Raw genomic sequence first — 21112 nt, 5'->3', positions numbered from 1 at the left:
CAGAAAGTGAAGAGGAACTCAAAAGCCTCTTGATGAAAGTGAAAGTGGAGACTGAAAAAGTGGGCTTAAAGCTCAACATTCAGAAAACGAAGATCATGGCATCCGGTCCCACCACTTCATGGGAAATAGATGGGGAAACAGTGGAAACAGTGTCAGACTTTATTTTTTTGGGCTCCAAAATCACTGCAGATGGTGACTGCAGCCATGAAATGAAAAGACGCTTACTCCTTGGAAGGAAAGTTATGACCAACCTAGATAGCGTATTCAAAAGCAGAGACATTACTTTGCCAACAAATGTTCGTCTAGTCAAGGCTATGGTTTTTCTTGTGGTCATGTATGGGTGTGAGAGTTGGCCTGTGAAGAAGGCTGAGCGCCAAAGAATTGATGCTTTTGAACTGTGGTGTTGGAGAAGACTCTTGAGAGTCCCTTGGACTGCAAGGAGATCCAACCAGTCCATCCTGAAGGAGATCAGCCCTGGGATTTTTTTGGAAGGAATGATGCTAAAGCTGAAACTCCAGTACTTTGGCCACCTCATGTGAAGAGTTGACTCATTGGAAAAGACTCTGATGCTGGGAGGGATTGGGGGCAGGAGGAGAAGGGGACGACAGAGGATGAGATGGCTGGATGGCATCACTGACTTGATGGACGTGAGTCTGAGTGAACTCCGGGAGTTTGTGATGGACAGGGAGGACTGGCATGCTGCGATTCATGGGGTCGCAAAGAGTTGGACAGGACTGAGCGACTGATCTGATCTGATCTGAATGTTTGACAAGTTAACCCTTCAAACATTTGAAGACGACTGTTGTGTCTTAATACTATTCAGGCTGAAAATACCCAATTGTTTCAGCTCCTAATCATTTGTTAGGACTTCAAAGTTCTTCAACATCTGGTAGCTACAACTGGCCCTTAAACAACACAGCTTTGAACTACATGGGGCCCACTTATAGATGGGATTGTCCCACTAACTATGTACCATGATGCTACAGGATCTGCGGTTTGGTTGAATTTGTGGATGTGAAACTACAGACACAGAGAGCCAGCTGCACGCAGGCTTGGAGCTCCTAACCCTCACACTGTTCAAGGCGCAATGGTACTTGAACTTGTCAACAGCCTTCCTAAAACCCAGACCAGAACGGAACCTAACGTTTCAGACATGCTCTAATAAGCGCATCACACAACCTTCGTACAACCTGGCTGGACACTGAAGCCACCGTGAACTCAGCCTGTGTTGGTTCTCAGTTGCTGTGGTAATCATTACCGCCTGTTTAGTAGCTTAAAGCAGCACTTGTTTATTCTCCTCCTGTTCCGGAAGTCAGAAGTCCAAGCGGGGTCATCACAGCTGTGTTTGTCCTGGAGGCTCTACGGGAGAATCCGTTTCCGTGGCTTTTCCGGCTTCCAGAGGCTGCACCCCTGGCTTCCGGTCCAGCAGCACCGCCCCCTCTGCTTCCAGTGTCCCATCTCCTGCTCTTACTCTGACCCTTCACCTCCTTTTTTCACTTGTAAGGACCTTTGAGTACGTTGGCTTCATCTGGATTATCCAAGATAATCTCCCCATCTCAAGATCCTTAATCTAATCACACCTGCAAAGGACCTATTACCATGTGAGGTGACATCCTCATAGCTTCCAGGAATTAGGACATGGATGTCTTTTTTTAAAAAAAAATCTTTTTAAAAGACTTTTTTGATGTGGGCCATTTTAAAAGTCTTTACTGAATTTGTTACAATACTGCTTCTGTTTTATGTTTTGGTTTCTTGGCCCCGGGGTGTGTGGAATCTTAGCTTCCTGACCAATCTTAGCTTCCCAATCAGTATGGAACCTGTACCCCCTGCATTGGAAGGCGAAGTCGTTAAGACTGGACCACTGGGAGGTCCCCAAGGATGCCTTTGGGAGGCATTATTCTGCCCTCCACACAGCATAAGATCCTATTAGTGTTCCTGGCAGCCCCAAAGTCCCATTATTCTATTCACATTCCCTCAGAGTGAAATTCCTACACCTTTTTTTGCACAGCTGTTCTGGAGCTAGATCTGCCTCATTCAGCATTTATGAACAATTTAAAATCCTCTATTACTTATCCCTCTTTAAATTACATACTGGAGGTTCTGGACTTGTTCCAGTGTAACGAGAAAATTCAGATTCTTTTACCCAACGTTCTTGGTCTCCTTCTCATTTTGGTGTCATTTTGAACTGGGTGTTCTGTTTCTATGTGTGAATCATTTTTTAAAGTACAGAGAGGACAGGGCTACCTACAGGCCTTTGTTCAGGCTGACTCTTGGGTCATAAATTTAGTCTCTGGATTCAGAATGCCAAGTGGTTATACAACCTATAATCCAGCTCATAACTGTGGCATCTATTAGACATCTTTTTGAAATACTGTGCATTTGGGTGGGACTTTGTGGGGAAGGCTGGAGGTGTGCAAGGGGCTCCAGGTTGCCATATTGCCAGAGACTCCCCGTTAACTGTTTACGGCTCCAGGCTACTTATCTGTCAAATGAGGGGGATAAATTGCATTCAAGTTGCTTCCGGCCCTGCTAAACTATGAGTCTGTGTCCATGACAAAGCCCGGACCTACAAGTTTGTCTACCATAACCCCAAAGTAATGAGACTAAAGGACTTGGGTTACAAGTCCCCCTACACTGACTCAGACCACCTCTTTTTTTTTTATCTCTGAGTTCACAAGCTGGGTGTGTAATAATCCATTCTGAAATCTGCCCATGGACTGACAGCCCCTTCCTACCTAAGTTGCTCACTGCTGCTAAGTCGCTTCAGTCGTGTCCAATTCTGCCATAGATGGCAGCCCACCAGGCTCTGCTGTCCCTGGGATTCTCCAGGCAAGAATACTGGAGTGGGTTGCCATTTCCTCCTCCAATGCATGAAAGTGAAAAGTCAAAGTGAAGTTGCTCAGTCGTGTCCGACTCTTTGCGACCCCATGGACTGCAGCTTACCAGGCTCCTCTGTCCATGGGATTTTTCAGGCAAGAATACTGGAATGCGGTACCATTGCTCACAGTTACATTATCTGCTTTGGGAAAATTAGGGAAACACTGGCCTTTATCAGGTTTTTGGCCCTGCTCAATGATGTCTCAAGGATCCTGCTAAGGGTCATTCAAGTGAAGGATTAAAAGGGTTCCTCTGAAGGTCAACCAGCAGATGGGACGTCATCTCACGGACCTAGCCTTGAACCATCTCAAGCTGCCTGGTGTTCTTTTAGTCTCTCTTGACTACCTTGGCTCCATTTCTTCCTTTTCCGCTGATCTGCAGGGCAGAGCCCTCTTGTGCCGCAGGAGCGAAGGCTGGAGAAGGGTTGAGCACATGCGCTTGGTGCAGCTATCAGCTCCCCACGCCAGCTTGCCTCCCAGCATGGTCCTCCATCAGCCCTAGAACCAAAAAGGTGGCTCCTGTTGTTACCATCTCCTGCATGGCTAAGCTCACGCTGGCCATCCTTTTCTAGGTAGGCTCCTTTGTATCAGTCCTTCTCTGCTTCCTGGGTTTCCCTTGTGGCTCAGCTGGTAAACAATCTGCCTGCAATGCGGGAGACCTGGGTTTGAAAGGTCCCCTGGAGAAGGGAAAGGCTACCCATTCCAGTATTCTGGCCTGGAGAATTCCATGAACGCTACAGTCCATGGGGTTGCAAAGAGTCGGACACAACTGAGCGACTTTCACTTTCACTTCTCTTTGCTTCCTAGCCGCCTCCCATCTCATCAGAGAACTCCCTGCAGAACAGCCCGCCTCTACCGCCACTCTCCTTTCTTTCCTCAATAGCAATCACACAATTATACTGTCTCAATTGCACATTTTTTAGAGATTATCCTGTTTCCTTTTAGGCTTTCTGGCCTTGTGGTTATCTCTTTGGTCTCTCAATTTCTTTTGAAGTCATTTTCCCTGAAGCCCCAGTTCCTATCTGATGATGCCTGCCTTCCTTTTGTCAATTTTTGCAAACTCTGGACGACTCAGCCTCCTGGAGACGGGCAGGTGTTTACGGAACCACAGCAGGTTTGGCCCCAGTTCTTCTTATGAAGGAAGTGAATCCAAAGCATCACCTCTGCTTTCAGCAAAGTGAGTCCAGAATGTTCTAGATGCCGTCACCTTCTCCACTCCCAGGCTGATGTTACCTTCCCTAAGACAGCATCAACCATATCTCTCAGCCTCATAACCAGTAAAAGAGAGGTTATTCACAGACCTTTTCATGCTGAAATAATTTTAAAGTCCTAGAACACACATTTTTTTTAATTAAAAAAATTTTCTGAGATTTGCAAGTTTTGAGAAGCAGAAAGATCAAGATCTCATTTTACAGGTGATTCCACTGACGTTCCCTGAGACGCTGGAGAGAGGTACACAGAAGAGGAAAGTAAACGTGAGCAGACTCTAAGAGGCATATGGGCCATGTTTCAAAAGTTTATTTCTTGATTAAATATTTGAATTCAGAAGACATTTTCCTACAGGGAGGAAAGTGATATACGCAGTACGCTGCTTTCCTACTGCTGCCATCAGAGATTACCACACATTTGGTGGTTGGAAACAGCACAGATTTATTCTCTTAAGAGTTCTGGAGGTCACAAGTCTGAAATGGGTCTCCCGGGGCTAAAGTCGGGGTATTGGCAAGGCCACCTTCCTTCCAGAGGCAAGGGGAAAAAATATTTTTCAGCTTCCAGAGGCGACCCTGTTCCCCTGGCTCCTATCCAGCCACCACACCACTTCCTTCCTCACATCTTGTCTGACTCTGACCTCCTGCCTTCCTCTTTCACTTCTGAAAACTCCTGTGGTTCCACTGGGCCCGCCTGGATTATCATGGATAATCTTCCCAGCTCACTGGCTCTTAAACTTAATCACATCTGCATGGTCTCTTTATGCCAGGTAAGGTGACACTCACAGGTTCTGAGGATTAGAATGCAGACGCCTTTGGGGGCCATTACTCAGCCTCAACACGCAGCTTCCAGTTCCACAAAAAACTTCAAAGGCTTATTTCACTCCTAAGGTACGTGAAGTTTTACGGGTCCTTCCACTCAAAAGGCAACTCAGCCACTCTTTCATGCATTTTAAGACCTGTCTATGTGCAGCTGCCAAGCTAGGCACCGTGGGCATAGAGAAGGCTTTTTGGTGGGAAATGCGTCCAGCTCTCCCCACAGAGATCTAGAAGCCCTCCTCCTACCCACGCTTGGGACATGGGATCCTGCTCCTGGGCCATGGGATCCTGTTCCTGGGCTGTGAGATCCCTCAGCTTGCTTCCCAAGATGGCAGGTCATGTACGTATCAGGGCACTTGCCGAGAGGAGGTGCCAAGAAAATGAGGGGAAATGAAAGTATTTTTTATATTACATTTCATCAAAAGCACTCATGTAGTAGTTATCATAAACAAAAACAGATCCCATAAAACTTTCCTTAAACAAATTTTTTTTGAGAGCGTGGGCCACCACAGTTTTCTCAGTGTTGGAGGTTTGGGACTTCTAAAATTCTTAATTTCCCTGGCTCTGCAACCTTCCCTCCCTTTCTTCCCATATTAATTTTTTAGAGCAGTTTTGTTCAGGGCAAAATTGAGCACAACATATAGAGATTTCCCATGTGTCCCCTTAACCCTACATGAACAGCCTCCCCCAACTTCGACATCCCTCATGAGGGGACCATTTGTCACAATCTATGTGGACCGACACTGACCCACCATACCCAAAGTCCTCATTAGGGTTCATTCTTGCTGTTGGCCATTGTGTGAGTTTGAACAAATGTCTGATGACATGTATCCAGCATTATTATATCATACAAGGTGGTTTCACTGCCCTAAAAACCCCTCTGTGCCTCGCCTATTCCCCTCCTCACCCGCATACGCCTTTCTTTTCCTCAAAGCCTGGAAGGACTGGTCCACTTACTTCATTCCCCTTGCTACCACTTGGGACTTCTTGCCAGGAGGCTTGCTCCCTGTTCAGTGCCATTGGCTTCTAGCTCCTCCTGACCACTCTTGTTTTCCTGGGGCAAGGATGCCCAGCCTACAATTTAAATGATGGCCAGTAAAGGAAACACAGGCAGTGGCGAAGTCCCTTCTCTCCCTGCCACTGTCTCCACTCTCAACTCTCCAACTTTCCAAAAGAAAGCCTAAAGTGTACACTTAAACCTATCAAGTCTTTAGACATACGTTGCCGTTTATGAGAAATGAGAGGCTAGAGTAATGAGCTCCCATAATCAGGCAAATTCAGATGGTGGTACATTCCATAGGGCAACTGGCCAGTCTCTTTAGCAAGTCAGCATCATATAAAAACGGAACTATGTGCGTTCATGTTCAATCGCTTAGTTGTGTCTGACTCTGTGACCCGTGGACTGTAGCCCACCAGGTTCCTCTGTCCATGGGATTCTCCAGGCAAGAATACCGGAGTGGGTTGTCATTTCCTCCTCAGGGGATCTTCCTGACCTAGGGATTAAATCTGTGTCTCCTGCTTGGTAGGCAGATTCTTTACTGCTGAGCCACCAGGGAAGCCCCCAGAATGGTATTATACGAGATAATAAAAAGGTACGGACATAACTAGATTCAATGAAGTCTTGGATGAGATATCAACTCAGGAAAACCAAATAGAAAGGACATTTTTGGGGTCAACCATGGAAATGTGAATATGGTTGCAAAATTAGAGGAAATAAAATTTATTAAAATGGAAAGATAGAGATATTGTCTGAAATAAGCATAGAAAAAGACCCAGAAGGCTATGCACTCAGGTTTTATCAATAATATCAGCAATCTCTGAGTGGGATATACTGTTTAAACTTTTTTTTTTTGGCTTATCTATATTTTCAAATTGTCTACAATGTACATATGCTTTTTCTACAATATTAAAAAGCTACTAGAAACAACTAATAGACCTTTGAACTTAAGCCAGGAAGAGGTAAGTTGGGGACTATCTGCTGGCAAATTTTTCTTTATCTAAGAAGGCTAGACATTCATCAGATACCAAAAGAGATGTCAGCAACATGGCGGACACTTACCAAAGATGTTCAAAATAGAAGCCTAGAGAGGGATAATTTTGTTCTCTATTAAAAAAAGGAACTAAAGCTCTGGACTCCTGATGAAGTGGGAATCACAAGTGTGTGCTTATGTACATGCATGCATGAGTGCATAGGCGTGTGTGCACCCACACACACCTATGCACGCATGGGTGTGAGCAGAAAAGAGAGCAATGATGAATGAGTCAGAGTAATGGAGGTGGGGGGCAGGAAATGAAGGGAAGACGAACAGACAGTCTTCACAATAAAACCCAGCAGAGAGTTGTACAATCACTTATCTAGAGAAGAGATTCCAACATCTTTCAGTGGGAGCAAGGCACAAGCAGCTGCCACTTAAGTGGTGTTCTGAAGTATGAAATTATCTAAATTGTTAAATGGGTATCTGGCTCAGACAGCACATTTGCAGAATGAGATTTTCAGGGGCTGAGGATGCTGTGATTTCGAGATCGCAGGCATGTGCTCAACCCAGCATCAAACAGCTGGAGATGGGGGGCAGGTAATCAAGGAATGTGTTCCCTGCAAAACCAGGAAGAGAGATGCTCTCCACATGTCGGATGCCACGTCCCTTTCCCAAGGTCAGGAAATAAACTCTGCTGAGAAAGAAAGCACTATTGTACTGCTCAGGAAGGGGCAGACTGAGCCCGTCTGCATGCTCCCGCGCTTGTGATTTGCACGATCTGCAGTACACACACTCCCATCATCAGCCAGTACAGCTCAGGTTCTCCCGCTGCTCCACCAGGATCCCGACTCCCTGTACCTTACAGCCTGTCACCCAGAGGTTCCGCGGGAAACATTTCAGAGCTCTGGGACACGTGAGGTTCATCTGAAGTACTTTTTGTCTTCCCCCAAGCGTGGGCTACAGTTGAATCCGTAGGCAATTAAAGGGTGTGTTCTGTGTTCAGCCTTGATGAACGGCAGGTCTTCCAGGGCTCTGGAATCCCAAGGGAGCACCATAGCGCAGGGAAGCACCCATCCCATCCTCACCAGGGGGGTGACAGGTTGAGTCCTCAAGGAACCGTCCTCTGGAATAGGTCACAGCTTAACTCCCATGCAGTCTTTCTGAACGTCTAACTTGAATGTTCTTGGAGGAAAAATAATGCCTGCCACATTTAAATGTGTTTAAAACACCTAGCTCTGTTTCTGGAACAGAATGCAACTAGAAACTCATGGCTATTACCAGGTTCTCACTGTGATTCACCATAAATTGCTTTATATTCCCTGGCATCTGTATCTCTTTTAATCATGGAAATTATAAATTAATATATTTGCCACACAAGTAGCTTAGGATGATGTTGCAAACGTACAGGCTTTATGTTTTCCATTTAGTCCTATAAGGTTTTAAAATATTTGTATTTATTTTTGGCTGCATTGGGTCTTAGTTGTGGCACACAGGATCTCTGGTTGAGGCGACTGGGCTCAGCAGTTGTGGCACGAGGGCCTAGCCAACACGAGGCACATTGGCTTGCCTGGGAAATCCCATGGACAGAGGAGCCTGGTAGGCTGCAGCCCATTGGGTCACAAAGAGTTGAACACGACTGATGTGACTGAGCACACACGCGTGCACACAACTGTAATATTAAATATCAGCCACAAGTGTTGAAATAGCCAGTCAACAGCACCTTAAACTAAGGGAGATTTGTTTTTCTCACATGAGAAGTCAGAGGTCCCTGGCTATTGGCAGTGGTATCTGCCTAGTGATGTTATCAAGGACCGGACGCTGTCTTTTTGTTATGTCATCTTCAGTGTTGACGTTCTGGCCTCATGCTTGTCACCTCAGGGTCACAAGGTGACTGTCATAGCACTCACATCTCTTAAGTCTCCTGCATTGGCAGGTGAGTTCTTTACCACTAGCACCACCTGGAGAAGGCAATGGCAACCCACTCCAGTGTTCTTGCCTGGAGAATCCCAGGGACAGGGGAGCCTGGTGGGCTGCCGTCTATGGGTCACACAGAGTCGGACACGACTAAAGTGACTTAGTAGCAGCAGCAGCACCACCTGGGAAGCCCATACAGCTGGGTACATAGTGCTAAACAAGAGAGAAAAATAATTACAAATACACTGTGTGTGACCATGGAAAATAGGGGATACAGGCAAATCTAAGCTAGACTAGGCACAGGATGGCTTAGTGATGAAAATGATGACCCCTAAGTGATAAATAGGGCTTCCTAGGTGGCTCAGTGATAAAGAGTCCACCTGCCAAGCAAGGGATATGGGTTTGATCCCTGGATCGGGAAAATCCCCTGGAGAAGGAAACGTCAACCCACTCCAGTATTCTTACCTGGGAAATCCCATGGACAGAGGAGCCTGGTGGGCTGCTGTCCATGGGGTTGCGAAAGAGTCGGACAAGACCTAGGGACTAAACAACCAGAAGTGATAAATCAAGGTCAGGGAAAGAACATCAGACAGACGGAGCAGTCTGCTCTGAAGGGGGACAAGAAGATGGTGGGGCACAGGTGTAAGAGCCAAACGGGCAGGGGTCTCGGGGGCCCTGACAGGGCTGTGCTGCTTTGCTCCATGAACAATGAATGGGAAGCCCCTGTAGAGGGAGTCTGAAGCAGAAGCAGGTCACAATACAGTTTGTTTTTTGTAAGTGTCCCTAGGTGAGAGGTGGAGTGGGAGATATAGGGAGGAAACGGAGACGAAGGCACGGCCGTAGAAGGGCAACAGAAGGGGACCTGGCCACAGTGGAAGTGTTTTGACCTTGACCGCATCAGGGTCGACTTCCCATTGTGAGGCTGTGGTAAGATTCAGCAAGAAGTTACACCAGGGAGAACTGGGATCCCTCCACTGTTTCTGACAACTTCATGAGGATCTACAATGATCCCAGAAAGTTTAATGAAAAGAAGTGTCTCCTAGTTTCAACATGGAAAGTGGAGGAGAAGGAGTAAGTGTAGAAGAGAGCAGACCAGTGATGGGTCATCTGAGCTGCCGGACCTTGGACCAGGGACGGGGGATAAGAGATGTGGATTGATTCCAGAAGTATCTGGAGCGTTCTATGGGCCGATGGATGGATGGATGTGGGAGGGGCAGGACTGGAGCAGAAAGGCAGATTCTGGCATTTTCCTGAGATAGGACACAAAGGAAGAGGAGCTGGTTTGGTAGTGGGGAGGAGGAGGCGGGCCTGGCCAGCTCCTGGGTGGGCAGCTCAGGTTAAGGAGGCCATGAACGATCCAGGTAAAGGTTCTGAGTGGAAGTGCAATCACCTTAAAAGAGAAATAAAGGTGACATTTCGCCTCCACCCGCTTCCCAAGCCCCAGTGCCTTCCTTCTAGGAAAACATCAGAGACTAAAGCCCCTTTGGTCCCATGGCGGCCCGGACATCACACTTGGCGTCCTTTCTCTACTGGCCCAAGTTGCTCTACCAGCCGTAACGCCTGCCACCTGGGGCTCTGGGTCTGCAGAGAGGCTGGGGTCACCCCCAACCCCCACTGTCCGCCCCCCCCAACCGCAGCCGCCTCTCCCCTCCCCCACTCCTCCCTTCACTTCTGTGCATCTCCACAGGGGGCCTCTGCCTGCTTTCTAGCAGCAGCCCTCACTTTCTTCCTCTTTTTTTGACCTTCTTCCATGGCAGCTGGTGTGGGAAGTGGGTGGTGATGTTCAACTCTGCAGCTGGTAGGCCCGGAAGCATGGGGCCTGCTGTCTACCATCCACTGGCTGGCTCTGCTTGGTCTAAGCAGGTTGCGTCCCCAGCTCTAGGCTGAGTGCTGGAGACAGAAGACTTGCCCCCTGGGGACCTCCCTGGTGATCCAGTGGTTAAGACTTCACCTTCCAATGCAGGGGCTGTGGGTTCGATCTCTGGTTGGAGAGGTAAGATCCTGCATGACTCATGGCCAGAGCCCCCCCCCCCCAAAAAAAAAAAGAAGACTCGTGGGCTGGCAGGAAAGGGCACGCGGAGAGAAGCATGTATACAGTGAAGAGCACCCTTGAAAACTGCCTAGTAAGGCGCCATATTACAGATCCGCAAGACAGTTTCCTTTCCGAGTTGGAAGAGACCATCACTGATAAAGCTGCCAGCTTTCATTTAGGAGCCACGTTGCACAAACCAACTTCCCACATCTGTAAACGCTGGAACTGGGCTCAACACCAAGAGAGGCCGGCTCTGGAAGGTTCCCAGGAACTGCCACTGGCTGGGGAACAGCAGGGCCAGGAGAATTCCTCCAACTCATTCCAGGGCTGCAGGGAGCTCTACATGCTCACTGCAGTTATTACTCTTAGTTTTCTGCCAAGTGTATATTGTTCTCATGGAAGCGACATGTGTACATGACATGACTCTTCTATACTCTTTCCCATGTGGCTAATCATGCCTGGCACAGGCCCACTGTTCAAAGTCCTGAAGGAGAGGGTGGATGAGAGGCCCCTCAGATCCCTGTTAATTTTAAGATCTATTCTTCTTTTGGTGCAGTGGTAAAGAACCTGCCTGCCAGTGCAGGAGATGAAAGAGACCCGGGTTCGATCCCTGGATCAGAAAGATCCCGGGAGGAGGAAATGGCAACCCACTCCAGTATTCTTGCCTGAAGAATCCCATGGACAGAGGAGCCTGGAGGGATACAGTCCATGGGGTTGCACAGAGTTGGACATGACTTGGCACTTCTAGATCTTTTTCTATTTACACATATATATGCATAATTTTTACATGAATAGAAACATACTATACATATTCTACAACTTAATATTTTCATTGAATAAAATCTTGTTTTTCCCCCCACATATCAACTAATCCATAGTATGAATATTCTATAATATTTTGTAACCATCTGCCATTGTTAAGCATTTTTGATTGTGTCCAGTTTTGCTATAACAAATATAACTATAGTAAATGTTCTATGTACATGTATCTTTGAATATTTATGTGTTATTTCTAGAAATAAATGAATAGACATGGAATTGTTAAACATTCTAAGTACATATATCTGAATATTTATGTGTTACTTCTAGAAATGAATAGACATCTATAATTTAAAGATTTTGAAACTACCACTAAACTGTCCTCCAGAAGTATTTAATAGTTTTCACTCCCAACCACACTGTTCCTCAATACTATATCTTGGGCTTCCCTGGATTGCAAGAATCCACCTGCAATGAGACAGACCTGGGTTTGATCCTTGCATTGGGAATATTCCCCTGGAGGAGGGCATGGCAACCCACTCCAGTATTCTTGCCTGGAGAATCACCATAAACAGAGGAACTTGGCAGGCTTTAGTCCATGGGGTTGTAATGAGTCGGATACGACTGAGTGAATAAGCACACAGCACTACCACTAAATTGTCTTCCAAAAATATTTAATAGTTTTCACTCCCAACCACACTGTTCCTCAATACCATATATTACCAACATTTAAAATTTTTGCCAACCTGATATAAAGTTTTGCCAGATTTGCCAATCTGATATATATTTAAGTTCTGCTTCTTTGATACTAAAGAGATTGACTATATTTTCAAACATTTAGTGGCAATTTCTATTCTTTTGAGAAACTTGTTTATATTTTTAAATGTTTTCCATTGGGTTGTTTCCATGTTTCTTGTAGATGTTTCAGTTCAGTTCACTTGCTCAGTTGTGTCTGACTCTTTGCGACCCCGTGGACTCCAGGCCTCCCTGTCCATCACCAACTCCCAGAGTTGGCTCAAACTTATGTCTTTTGAGTCGGTGATGCCATCCAACCATCCCATCCTCTGTTGTCCCCTTCTCCTGCCTTCAATCTTTCCCAGCATCAGGGTCTTTTCCAATGAGTCAGTTCTTCACATCAGGTGGCCAGAATATTGTAGATGTTAAGGAGCTCTTTTACGATGGATATTAATTTTTCACTGTAAATATTTCTCATCTGACACTTGTGTTTTATTTGTATATAGTGTCTTTAAATTAGCAATTTTCTTTCTTTTTTTAAGGATGCCTTCTGTGTAGTTAAGTTTTGCTCAAGTAGGTCTTCTCTGCCTAACAATTATACTTTTGTGGAATCTCTTTTTATTTTCCTCTAATACTTTGATAGCTTTACTTTTTATGTTTATCCCTGGAATTTTTACGAACTTATGATACAGACAGGGCTCTGGCTTTACATTTTTTCCAAAGGTCTTGGTTTCAGCTGTCTCAGTGCCAATTACTGACTATTCTTTTCATTTCCCACCAATTTGAAATACCACATTGACAATATATCAAATTCCAACATACACACACATCTCTCCCCCAATCCTGTTTTTTCCCATTGATCTATATGTGTATTTTAGCATCTATTAGGATCACACTTTCTTATCACTGTATCACTGTAGTATGCTGTGATGTCTGATATGACACATTTCTATCACCACCAAACATTTTTTAGCTATTCTTTTTTTTAAATTGGAGGATAACTGCTTTCAAATATTGTGTTGGTTTCTGCTGTATAATATCACTTTTTAAGCTATTCTTAAGCCTCTTTTTTCTTCTACACAAATTTTATAAATGGGTCAAATTTCACTGAAAAAATCTATGACTTAAGTGGGTTTGCACTGAATGTATAAGATAGTCTGAGCATAGCTGACATCTCAACAATATTGAGGCTTCCCATCCAAGAACACGAACATCCCTTCATTTATTCAATTCTTGTTTTAAACTTGCATGTAGAGATTTATAGTTTTCTTAATCAGACTTTGCATATTTCTTAAGTTTATTCCTGGGTGTTATAATTTTTGTTGCTACTGTAAGTGGTATATTTTCCCATAACATTTTATGATTGGCTTTGGTAGTCTATCAGTAAGCTATCAATTGCAGTATATTGGGATCTTGAATATGGATGCTGTAATGAGTTCTTTATTAGTTTTAATGATATTTAGTTGATTCTTTAGAATCTTCTATTCAGAGAAGTATTAAGGAGCTGCAAAGATAACATTTTTATATATTCCCTTCTAATATTAACCCTTTCTATTTCTTTTTGTTGTCTAATTTCACTGCTTAGAGTTTCCAGCACCTTGTAGGACTAAGTCTAACACTTGTTAGTAATTTTGAAAGGGAACAACTCTAAAATTTTACTGGTAAGCATAATGCTTGCTTTAAATTTCTGGGAGAAAAAGTCTTTATTAAGCTAAAGAGGTTTCCTTTTATTCTCTACCTAAGACTTGTCAGAGATAACCTTTGAATATAATCAACTCATTTTCAATGTATTAAAATGGATTGTAATTCTATTCTTCACATAAAAGCCACCCTCTTTTGACCGTAAACGTCAATGACTGTATACTTTATTCCACAAAGACGGTATAACCATGTCAGAAACCTCTGATGCCATTAAAGTTGGTGTATGTTAAAAATGTAGAGCTAGAAATATTTTGGGGAGCACATTAAAAAAAAAAAAGCACATATTTAGGCTGTTGTTAATTTAATATGAATCCCTCACCTTGAAATCATCAGGAATGAGGAGTTTTGATGTTCGTAGAAAATTCAAGATATATCTGAACATCTGTCCGTCTCTGTCAATGAAATAGTGCTGTTTGAGACTGTCCAAAACAATGGGCTCTGTACCATCAAAAAGTCTTCCGATTCTGCGGTAGGAGAGAGGGAACAGTGAAGACAATTAGAATCAATCGTTCGGCCACTAAGACTGAAAGCTACTGTTCTGTGTCACCGTCAAAGGCAGCACTTCTGAAGATGGCAGTCAGGGAAAATCACCCACTAAGTAGTTATGGTTCGCTGAGAAGTACTGGCCCCTGCTTGATAAATACCTCAAGACCAGACAATTCAGAATAGTCACAGCCTTTCTCAAGTAAATTCTATTATTCAATGTCTTTTACCTGTAAAGAAGATGTTCCTGACATGGTGATTAGGGCTAAGTGCTGTCACTGTAATGGAAGATCATGTCTTTCCCTCTGTGTTACTTAAAACAACCTTCTCTGCCATTAAAAAAAAAAAAAAGTGTGATTGCTCCCAAGTGTATTTTAAACAGAGTCTACCAAAAAAAAGTGCATTTTTGTTTTTAAGAAATCTGTTTTCTGAGCTTTCCCTACCTATAAGTCCCGTATTTTCTAAAAGTAAAGCAATGTCTATATGCTAACATCTACATTTAATTATAAAAATGAATCTCTGAGAATATCACTCATCTAAGAGTATATGCTTTTCATTAACAATGTGCAGTCTAGTTTCCTAGGTCTCAGCAAAAATCATTTGTAACAGCCAGGAATCATTATAAAATATAAACATTTGACCACCCAAAAAATATGACCTAGTTCTGGAACGTAAGTGGCAACGGGTAATTTTTAAAAACAGGAATCCATAATATGTGTTTCCTGTTTACAGTTAACATTTGAAAAGTGTGCTATAGTTAGAGCATTTTGTATCCAATATCATTCATCTCTTTAAGGCAGGCTGAACCTATACACTTTAGTATACACTCAGTTAATAGAAAATGGTCACATCTATACTATGAACAACTAGAGGGTTGGCTAATGAAAAATAAATATCCTGTATCAGAAAATAGAATTTACACACTTGAAATCTCTTCCTTTGCCAAGAGGTACATTTGACTTTCATTAAAAGCGTAGGCAGGAAAATGGTTCCATTTTTTAAGAAAAGATTTTTGTGGAACTCATAACAAGTCTCTCTCTGATTTGGAACACCATTTTATTGCTCTGATGATGATTTTGGAATCATACATTTCCTAGTCTTATTTTTGAAGTGGGACAGATGTAATGATAAGTTGATAATTCCATCCCTCTTAAAATACAGCAAACAAACCAACAAATAGGAACGCTGCTCCCCTCTCCCCCAAGAAAGACTTGTGAATGCGCTTCAATAACAATCCTTTAAAGATAATTAGAAAACTCCTGTCCTACCTGAAGGTAATAGGTGCAAAGAAGAAAGCAACTATTGAGTCAGATGGTATCCTTAAAACCCAATATATTTTTCTCAACTACTGTTTTCATTCAACTTTCCATGAATTGAGGGTGATCATGTAGGGTGTAGGTTACAGTCATCCAAGGATTCTACCTTGCATGCTACCTTGTCATTCATTTCTTATAAACACATCAATCAAATGGTAGATTATGTAAAGAAGAAGCAGTAAAACTAAAACACCCTTAGTCACTTATTTATAGCATTTCCAGGACAGTTTGGTGCAGGATGGGAAAGAATGAGACTTGTTTGCCTGTTATTAAAACATTCTACTTTTCACTGTTAATGATAAATTTACAGTTGACAGTGGAAGAAAAGGGAGCTATATTTATTAACTGCTTTCTATATACCTTGCCCTCATCTAAGCACTTTATGTAACAAACCCATTATCCTCCTTTTAAAGATGAAGAAATAGGCTCAAAATGATGCGTAACTTGCCCAACTAGTTAAGTAGCACTGGGGGAGTTGGGTACAGTCTGTTTGATCTTAAAGGGGCCTCCCTACAATGACTGGAATGAAAAGAATTACCACTACTGAATGAACACTTTAGGTCTAGAGATTTCAAGTCTATCTTAGATTTGTTTGGCAAGAGTTTTATAATGAAATCCAAACGTGTACACTGATTATTTTTGTGGCCTGAGATAAATTAATATCAATGATCACAAGTCACTTTACTAATGAGATGAAAAGTAAATATTTTATTCTTAAATAAATCCCAGGCTTTTAATTTTTAAAAGCTCATTTTCAAAATCTAGGCTTGGAAGTGAGCCAGCACAGAAAGTGATCAAATAAATAAATCTTCATGGAGTGAATGAGTAAAAGAGTGACTGAAAGAGGAGAGGAATGAGGCTTGGCCAGTTACTAGCTGTAATCTGAGCGAATCAACTTCTCTACATCTCTATTCTTTTATAAAATTACCCCTTTTCTCGGGGTTTTTGAAAAAAATCAAAAGGGGTCGTGGCATGCTCAAAAAGACAGCAAAAGAAGGTACCACAAAACAGCAAATAAAAATTTCTAGGGAAACAGCTCTATGAAGCCTGAGGGCAGTTTAGGGTACAGGGTTTAAAGGAGTAAAAGGAACAATCATGGCTGAGGTGTATTGTTACAGAACTTTCCAAGATAGGAGAAAAGTGTCATGTTAAGTGGCAAGGAGATCCAACCAGTCCATTCTAAAGGAGATCAGTCCTGGGTGTTCTTTGGAAGGAATGATGCTAAATCTTAAACTCCAGTACTTGGACCACCTCATGCGAAGAGCTGACTCATTGGAAAAGACTCTGATGCTGGGAGGGATTGGGGGCAGGAGGAGAAGGGGACGACAGAGGATGAGATGGCTGGATGGCATCACTGACTCGATCGACGTGAGTCTGAGTGAACTCCGGGAGTTGGTGATGGACAGGGAGGCCTGGCGTGCTGCTGTTCATGGGGTCGCAGAGTCAGACACGACTGAGCGACTGAATTGAACTGAACTGAAGTGGTTTTTAAGATACTGTCAAAACAAACACCCTACCACCAGCAGATAACAAGAAACTGAACAGTTGCAGTAAGAAGCACCTTTACATCTGATTTAGCGGAAACAGCAAAAGATGCAAAGGCAAGAGGAGGGAAGTCTGAAAGGAGACTCAGCAAGGGGACAGGAAGGTGGCTGTGGCCCTTGGGCGAGGCAGTGGGAGAAGAAGCTGGGAGGAAGAACAGGATTCTACTTGGCAGATTAGAAACCCCACCATGGAGCTGTCCCGAGGGCGGGTTAGGAAGGCCTGCACGGAACCTTCTCTTCCAGCTTGCTCCAGGCAAGGGAGGGCGAACTCTGCGGACCCAAAGGCGGGGAGGGAGTGGCCTGAAATTGGTGGGAAAACCCTCCCCGCCTCCTGTACCAAAGGCGGAAGCAGCATGGTTGACGTGGGAGCCCAGAGGAGGGGGATGGCAGGCTCGGAAGGAAGAGCTCATGGCCGCGTCAATGCATGCACATTCCTGGCTGCAGTGAAAGGCCCCTCGGAAAAGAAAGAGTCCCTGCGTTTGAGTCAACAAATGTTACAAGTCATAAAAGGAAACACTGGGCTGATTTTTGCTACCTTTAAAAGGAGGAAGGTTTTGAATTTGTGAAAACAATGCGGAAGGGCAGGGTGGTGCCAGCGATCGTAAACTGGGGTCCTGCATTGGTTTCGAGGTTGAATGTGTTGTGGAAAAGCATTGTTTGGCTAAGCAAATAGAGGGGAACACCGACACAGGCTATATTTCTTGTGGACACATGAATGGAGTTACAGATCAACAGTTGTGACTTGTAAACTCTGGTGCCTGAAAACGCTGTGGACCTGATTACAGTTTACCAGCCTTGGAGAACATTCCTGTTTTTCAACTGACCAAGACCCGGCTGGCTCCAGATGATGTATGACTGCCTTTTAAAAAAAAAAAAAAACCACTCACTGAACCAAGTGGCAGTACTGAGAAAAACTTCCTCCCACAGTTTTACTCTTTTGACATTTATTTTTTAACATTCTGTTTTGGACAGTTTCCCTGTATGCCAAAGCAGGGAAAATAGGATAATGAACTCCCATGTGTCCATCCAGCTTCTAAAGCTATCAGTTCTTGTTCAGTCTTATTTCACCTGTACCTCTCTGAGTCCCTCTCCCCGCTCCTGGATTTTTAAAGTAAATTGTAAGCATCCTATCATTTTTATGTACAAATAACTCATTAACTAGAGGATTGGGCTTCCCTAGTGGCTCAGACGGTAAAGAATCTGCCTGCAATGCAGGAGGCCCAAGTTCAATTCCTGGGTCAGGAAGATTCCCTGGAGGAGGAAATGGCAACCCACTCCAGTATACTTGTCTGGAGAATTCCATGAACAGAGGTTACAGGTTGCAATGAGTAGAGGCTTACAAAGGTTCACTTAAAATACACATTAATAGACATTCAAATGTGCTCCTCTTTCTTGCTTTTTAGAGTTAGAACTCTGTTGATTACTCTATGCCGCAAATAATGCAGCCCAACCACCAAGGAAATTAAGTTCCTTTTGGTGAAAAGTTAGTCTGCTTCCTCACTGTGGCTCCCCTTCTCCCCAGCATTAAAGAATGGTCTTAAATGAAAGAGACCTGGCTTAGTGTGAATATTAGTCACTAAGAATTTCTTTTTTCTTGTGTATTCAATCATTTATAAGACTTAGGTTCTTTAATTTAACTGTGACTCAGTTCCTCAAGAATTTTGCTTTCCTGGGAATTCCCTGGCGGTCCAGTAAGTTAAGACCTCCCACTTCCACTGCAGGCAGCATGGGTTCAACCCTTGGTTAAGAAACTATACATCCCACATGCCATGCTGCATGGTCAAAAAAAAAAAAAAAAAGAATTTTTTTTAATTGTATAGTCACTCAGTTATTTGTTCATTCTTTCCACCAATACTCACTCAACCTGATCATGTGAAATACAGGGAATGCAGTGGTGAATAAACCACACTCTTGACTTTCATGGAATTTAACAGTCTGTGGGGCTGGGAATGCAGATCAAGTGGTGTGACTGAGTATGCAGTGGGTATGCAGAGTGGGCTGTGGGAGTACACAGGGAAGAAAAAGAAAGTTCACAGGAGAGCCTGAATGATAAGCAGAAGCTGGTACAGAGGTGGGAGCTAAGATTAGATAAGAAAAGACAGGTGTAGGGAAGATACAAAGGCTTGAAGGTGGACAAAAAAAAAAAAAACCTGCCATATGATTACTCTCCACTAGGGCATAGAGACAGGCCAACTGAAAAATGAGACGGGCAGCAGAAGTCAGACCAGGAAGAGCTATGTAAGCAGGTCAAGGAGTTTGGGTTTGGTTTGGAGGGCGGAGGGCGATGGGGACTGATGTCAGGCTATGCTCTCAGCAATGTTTAGGAAAAGAGCAAATTTAGAAGTGAGAAAATCAAAACACTATCTCTGAGATCACATCTCCCCACAGAGGCAGCTTGCAGTTTATCCAAGTCCTGTCTCCTTTCCCTTGTTTTTGACTATATCATTTGTATAGAGTGGTGCTTCTTAACCCTGGTTGCACAGTGGAATTACATAGGGACCTTTTAAAGAATACAGACGCCCAGTGCCAGATATTCTGATGTAATTATTGCTCAGGGTTTAGACCCCAAGCATTTGCATCTCTTAAAACGCTCCCCAAGGAAGTTTAATGAACTGCTGAGTTGGGAACCAGTGCAAAGGCAGATGAGCAGAGAGACTAAAGAGGAGCAAGTCAATGTCGTCAATTTGAAATAATCTCAAGTTGGTCATTCTGTCACCCTGAACTGTCACAGCACGTTTTCTTAATTAGCCACCAACATTTTTAGAGGTTAAGGATCACTAGCATGACCTAGATCAACCTCCCATTTTACAAATGGAAAAATGACTCAAGGATGCACAGTTGGCCAGACAGAGTTGGCAGACCCACCATGCTGGGGTGGGGATGGGCAGAGGATGGTCACATTCAAGTCTATGAGGACACCTGCTAGTTATTATTGATTGAATGTTATTAGGTGCCAAAGAAGGAGCTGCCTGCTTTATGGGCTTTATTTCATTTCATTCTTACAATGATCCTATAAGGTGACCATATTATTCCCATTTCACAGATGAGAACACTGAGCCCACAATGGCCATCACTTGGCTCAGGCTCCAACCTAGGTCTCATTCTAAAGCCTGTGTTCTTGACCACTAAATATACCTCTTTTTCATTTCTAATTAAAAAAACAAACAAACAAACAAAAAAAAAAACCCCTAGAACAAGCAAGAAGAAAACAAATGAACAACATCCAATGGGAAATGCAGTTTTTATACAGTTCAGTAAGATTTTGCTAGTGTTGCATGTTATCTCAAGAAAGCTTGATTATTACCAGCTTTGTGGGGAAGCTATCATTTACTTAACAGCTGAGAAAAAGTTGAAGCTCAGGGAAGCTGAACCAAACCAAAACAAACCGAACTAAAACACCCCAAGACTTCAGAGGTTACTTTCAAACTGTTGGTACAACTATGACATAATAGGGGCATAAGAATAGATAGGAAAGTCAAGATACTTAGGACAACGAAAACTTCCTCCGGGTTGAGGCGTATACCTGAAATGGCGTATTTCAACTCCGTTTACCTTGAGTTCTTGCGTCCCATTATGTGCGGTGCCCCTATTTAATTCTGCCAATCCCCCTGTGGGAATGGTCACTTTACAGCTAAAGAAATTTAGCTTGGAGATGCTTCCAACTCTTCTGAGCTCCATCCGCCCAGAGGTCCTTGTGCGGTCTGACCCCACGCCATGTGAAGCACCATGGCAGGCAACGCAGCACCTGGCCC

At 43.7% G+C, this 21112-nt stretch overlaps 1 protein-coding gene across 4 annotated transcripts in view; it reads right to left on the bottom strand.

Annotated features, from left to right (window-relative positions):
• KCTD1 (potassium channel tetramerization domain containing 1) overlaps window positions 1-21112 on the bottom strand; it is a 215225-nt gene that overhangs the window by 9376 nt on the left and 184737 nt on the right. For all 4 annotated transcript variants that reach the window (XM_027525575.1, XM_027525576.1, XM_027525573.1 and 1 more), the window contains exon 3: window positions 14337-14481. In XM_027525575.1, the coding sequence (XP_027381376.1) occupies window positions 14337-14481 (145 nt within the window). The remainder of the gene's footprint in view (window positions 1-14336; window positions 14482-21112) is intronic.

Source organism: Bos indicus x Bos taurus, chromosome 24 (genome assembly GCF_003369695.1).
Source record: "Bos indicus x Bos taurus breed Angus x Brahman F1 hybrid chromosome 24, Bos_hybrid_MaternalHap_v2.0, whole genome shotgun sequence".
NCBI lineage: Eukaryota > Metazoa > Chordata > Mammalia > Artiodactyla > Bovidae > Bos > Bos indicus x Bos taurus.
The sequence above is the reverse complement of the archived record's forward strand: the minus strand, read 5'-3'. Positions and strand labels throughout refer to the sequence as shown.